At 49.4% G+C, this 5,560-nt stretch overlaps 1 protein-coding gene across 1 annotated transcript in view; it reads right to left on the bottom strand.

Annotated features, from left to right (window-relative positions):
* Positions 1-5,560, bottom strand: part of RFX2 (regulatory factor X2) — a 52,220-nt gene that overhangs the window by 19,944 nt on the left and 26,716 nt on the right. Inside the window, 4 exon segments of the mRNA XM_005429505.3 lie at positions 427-469; positions 1,946-2,099; positions 2,602-2,810; positions 3,472-3,621. Coding sequence (XP_005429562.1) covers positions 427-469; positions 1,946-2,099; positions 2,602-2,810; positions 3,472-3,621 — 556 coding nt within the window.

Below are 5,560 nucleotides of genomic sequence, written 5' to 3'. Positions count from 1 at the left end.
CCCAAACCACCCCACCCCCCCCAAACCATCCCAACCCTCCCAAACCATCCCAAACCATCCCACCCCTCCCAAACCATCCCAACCCTCCCAAAAGATCCCACCCCTCCCAAACCATCCCACCCCTCCCAAACCATCCCAAACCCCTCCCAACCCATCCCAAACCATCCCACCCCTCCCAAACCATCCCAACCCTCCAACCATCCCAAACCATCCCAACCCTCCAACCATCCCAAACCATCCCAACCCTCCAACCATCCCAAACCATCCCAACCCTCCAACCATCCCAAACCATCCCAACCCTCCAACCATCCCAAACCATCCCAACCCTCCAACCATCCCAAACCATCCCAACCCTCCAACCATCCCAAACCATCCCAACCCTCCAACCATCCCAAACCATCACTCCCCGGCAGGGAGGGCAGGTACCTTTGTCCAGCAGTGTTGGGGACAGGGATGTGAGGTCACCAAACTGAAAGAAAAAGGAGTTCTGGGGTCAGTGAGGCTGTGGGGAGCTGAGGTGCCAGACAATTTCAAGCACCCAGGAGAGACTGTGAGCATTGGTGGTGGAGAGCAGAAATGAAAACCAACCACATCTTTTGGGGGAAAAGCCTTTTGTTGCCATTTAAACCTCTGGGCAAACACCACACACAACAATCCAGGGCAGGGTTTAGCTCTGGAATTAAGGCAGAATGAAAGAATGGAAATTTTTCCATCTCCCAGGTGATGACCAAGTCCTGCTACAGGCAAAGCTGGTGCTTTTTCTCCAGCCCTTTCCACCTCCCAGCATTTCCCCTCCCTGCAAAGCCTTTGCAGTGATGTCTGAGAGAGTTTGGCCATCCAGGATGTGGAACCAGAGAGCTCCTTGGCTCTGGAGTTGTGCTTCCCTCTCAGTGATGAGATCTGAGACACCAAATTGCTGCAACAATTCTGGAAAGTCATGGAAAGCTGGGCAGGAGCTGAGGAGAGTGAGAATTGCAAAGTTCAGTGGGAGTGGGAGGACACCTCATCCTTCTTTGCTGGGAAGAATCAGCCTCCTCCTGGAGAGCAGGAATATTGCAAGGGTTGAATGGAGGAAAAGCCTGAGGGATGGCAGCCAGACTCTGCCTTTCCTGTTCCTTTAATATCACTGAAGGAGGAGGTTTTGCAGGGAATAGTGGGAACTCAGCACTGCAGGGAATAGTGGGAACTCAGCACTGCAGCTGGAGCAGTGTGGGAGGGCAGGGAAGGCAGAACCAACAGGCTTTGGTGCCTTTGGTTTGCCTGGATCCCTACACGAGCTCTGTGGAAGCTTCAAGGAACAAATGAGATCAGTATTGGGCACGTGGGTTCAGTTCTAAACTCACAGTAGTTTCAGCATTGCTGTCACAGGTTCAGCTGGGGCTTTTAACGCTGGATTTCAGAGGGAAAAACTGGATGTGGCCTCAGCTAGGCAGGACAGGACCTGCCTGCAAGCCAGGCACCAGACTTACTGTGAACAAAAAACCCCAAACCCTCAGAAACAGCCCAAACAACCCATCATCCTCTTCTTCACCTCAAAAATGGAGGGAGCGGCTGACTGTGCATGTAATGCTGGAGCTTGTAGAGGCCTGGAGAAGTTCAGTTGCTGAAAGCAACTTTTGGACCATTTTTGCTTGGTTTTGATGGACTTTGCCCTGTCAGGAGTCCCAAAGTCAGGGCTGGCAGTCACAGGTGGTGCAGAGAAGGGGGGAGATCCTTTCCCTCCCTCTTCCAGGCCTCCAAAGCCCAAATGATGCTCAACCACCCAAACACAAGACCCACCAGCTCAGGGAAGATGCTCCAGGAGCTCTTTCCTTGTTCCAAAACAACTCAATAAATAATTTTAGTTGCAAAACAAGCCGAGGGCGCAGTGTGCTTTGTGAACCAGTGGTGTCTTTTGAGGAGCTGCTTCTTTTGGGTTGGTTTATAGGGAATAAAGGGCTCTCACCTCTCCCATGACAGCAATTGGGGTCTCCCCTGTTGCCTGGGCCACACGGTGCTCCACCAGGTAGAACATGTACTCGTCGTAGAGCAGGCGGATCAGGTGGAAGGAGCCAAAGCTGGCGGCGCTGCGCAGGGTGAGATCCCGGATCACCATGGAGCTGGGAATGGGCAGGAATCACAAATTTGGGATGAGTTTTACACCTGTGCCATGGCTGATGTGAATTCTGGACCCTGGTGGTTCTGTGGGACCCAACACTGTCTCTGCCTCTGACCCAAAAGTATCAAAACAGTTTAAGAAATTTGGTTTATGGAGCATCTTATCCCTGTCCTGAAAGGGCACCAGAACCACAGTCAAGCAGAGTTTTATGGGAGTAAAGAACTTGGCCTTGGCTTTAAGAAATTTAGTTTATGGAGCATCCTATCCCCATCCTGAAGGGACACCAGAACCACAGTTAAGCAGAGTTTCATGGGAGTAAAGAACTTGGCCTCAGCTTTAAGAAATTTAGTTTATGGAGTATCTTATCCCTGTCCTGAGAGGTTACCAGAACCACAGTTAAACAGAGTTTCATGGCAGTAAAGACCTTGGCCTTGGCTTTTCAAGGAGCTCTTTGCTCCCAAGGCTGATGCAGAAATACCCCCAAAATGAGAAAGAAAACGTACCTGTAGAAAGACCACTTCAACAGGAACTGCCTGGCTGCCTTGGGGAAGCTGGGGCTGCCCTCGTGATTCTTCAGCACTTGAGTGACCACATTGTCCAGCCAGCTGGCCCACTGGTCCAGAGAGCTCTGCTGCTGCAGAGTCAGCTTGAAATCCTGCTCCAGCTTCTGTACCATGCCCTCCTCACACTGGCACACCCATGAGGCCTGCTCCTGCTCAGGAGAAAGGGTTCACAGTTACTCATGCCCTGCTTCTGCTTGCCTTATTTCTCTCTGAGTGACCACAATCACTCCTTCCTTGGGAGGGGACATCTGCTGATAACAGCTATTGAATGTCACTGCATGGCTGATAAGAACTCAGAGGAAGAGACTGCACCTTTCTCCAGGATCCCTGCTCCAGCAGAGCCACCCCCTGACACTGCAGGAGGGCTGAGCCACAATTCCAATGGGACTGCTGCCAGCACCCTGACCCACAGGGTGTCAGGTTGGGTTCTGACTCTGTCAGTGTTGGTTTAGTTTACTGCATTGTTTATTTTACCCTTTTATTTCCTTCCCTATTAAAGAACTATTATTCCTGCTCCCATATTTTTTGCCTGAGAGCCCCTTAATTTAAAATATATAGCAATTCGGAGGGAGCTCTGTCAGTGTTGTTTTCGTTTACTGCATTGTTTATTTTATCCTTTTATTTCCTTCCCTATTAAAGAACTGTTATTCCTGCTCTCATATCTTTGCCTGAGAGCCCCTTAATTTCAAATTTACACCAATTTGGAGGGCGGGGGGTTATATTTTCCACTTCAGGGGAGGCTCCTGCCTGCCTTAGCAAACACCTGGCTTTGGGAACTGAGGCAGTGAGGAGCAGGGGGTCTGTGGGTACCTGCACGTTGGCGAAGTCCACGCGGTTGAGGTCGCTGAGCATCTGGTTGATCTGGGACGTGTTCTGCAGCACGGCGCGCGCCGCCTGCGCCAGGTGGTTCAGGGACGTGTACCTGCGCAGGGTCTGGGCAAAGGCACTCACCACCCCCACCTGCAACACACCACAGCGGCTGCAGGGGGACACTGACATGTTTTAGGGAAATCCTTTTGCTAGGATTTTTCTCCTGAGAAGCTGAGGAGCTATTGCTGGTTGGGGGTCTATGCACAAATCAGAAACAGGATGGGACTGCTGGTGAACACTTCTCAAGCTGTTGTATTTTCCAGCATCAGTCTCATTCCATGGTTATGACATTGGGAAGATGCCTCCAGCTCACATCCCAGGCAGCAGACCAAGAACTTAATGTTACAACTTACTTTAAAAGCTTCTTGACCAATCACACAAAGCAAATCATATTGACAGTATTTATATCTGCATAGTATATATTCTATATCGACAATAGTTCTATCTAACTGCTATAAGCACACATACCTTTGGTTAAAACAACACTTGCTTATTTCAAATACAATACCTGCTTGTGAGCCTTAAAACACAATGCACAGAGCTCCACTATTAAGCTTGAAACTTCCTAATATCTTGCTAGATAAACTTTTCTGTAGCTTAGGGAGTTATCTAGACAAATGTTAATACACAGACCATTGTTCTATTTGTCTTTGCTTTTCTACATTTCACATAATTTTTCTGCTGACCAATCTCATGGCTGCTGCTTAGCCCTTATCACAGTTCTGCTGTCTCTGAGGCCTGCCTTTTGCAGCTTTCCCAAAACCTTCTGAATTTATGGATTCCCACAAGAAGCCTCAGAAAAGAAATGTAAATAATAACTATCTGATGGCTGTGGAATGTAGTCTGGAGATGGTTTACCAACAGGTGCATCTTTGATTGCTCTCATGTGGATTGTTTTTAATTAACGGCCAATCACAGTCCAGCTGTGTCAGTCACAAAATTTTATCATTCCTTTCTAGCTTTCTGATGTCTCCTTCCTTCTATTCTTTAGTATAGTTTTAGTATATAATTTTCTTTTAATATAATATATATCGTAAAATAATAAATCAGCCTTCTGAAACATGGAGTCAAGATTCTCATCTCTTCCCTCGTCCTGGGGACCCTCAAACACCACCACAGCAGGGCATGCCTGCTCCCTGCCCAGCCCTGCTCCACCAGCACAGACAGTGCTACAGTCACCAGCCATGGGAGGGCTCCAAAAATGTGTGGAGGTGGCATTTGGGAACATGGTTTAGTGGTGGCCTGGGCAGTGCTGGGGTTGTGGTTGGACTCAAATCATCTTAAAGGTCATTTCCAACCTAATCCTTGTGCCAGGCACTTAGAACAACTCAGACAATCCTTGGGCACGGGTGGTTGTAAAAGGGGTTGAGGGCACAGGGTGGTTTGTGAACCATTGGTGTCTCTTTAGGTGCTGCTCAGTTTGGGTTGTAGGGAATGAAGGATTCTGACCTCTCCCATTAACATCTCCCTGGTTGCCTGGGCCACACAATGCTCCACCAGGCAGAACAGCAGTGGAAGGACACAAACCTGAATAATTCTACGATTCCATTATTTATTCTCTTTAAGCTACCAGGTTTTCACACTCTGCCTCCAGCAGAGACCAGCATGGTGGGAAGAGGCAGCAAGAATCCCTGGTTTGGGAGAGCAGGAGGCTTGGGGCAATGCCACTCACTCCTGTGCTCTCCAGGAGGACAGCCTCATTCCAGGGCAGGGATAACAGGGAATGGTCCTGACCCCAAAGCTGCCAGAGCTCCAGGAGGGTTTGGATGCTCAGGGGGGATTGCTGGGGTGGCTGTGCAGGGCCAGGGGTTTGTGATGATCCCTGTGGGTCCCTTCCAGCTCAGGATGTTCTGTGGCTCTGTGATTTTCTCCAACAAAGCTTTATCTGTAATTTCAGGGCACAGGAACAGCTCCACGGACAGAGAATCATCAGCTTCTGGTACAAAGGAACTTCCCCACCCATCCTCCCACTCCTGGCTGATTTTGGTTCACATTCAACCACTGCACCATGCCAGCTGGCCAAACCCCA

This window comes from Geospiza fortis, unplaced genomic scaffold (genome assembly GCF_000277835.1).
Source record: "Geospiza fortis unplaced genomic scaffold, GeoFor_1.0 scaffold80, whole genome shotgun sequence".
Classification (NCBI taxonomy): domain Eukaryota; kingdom Metazoa; phylum Chordata; class Aves; order Passeriformes; family Thraupidae; genus Geospiza; species Geospiza fortis.
This window is presented reverse-complemented; position numbering and strand designations above follow the sequence as displayed.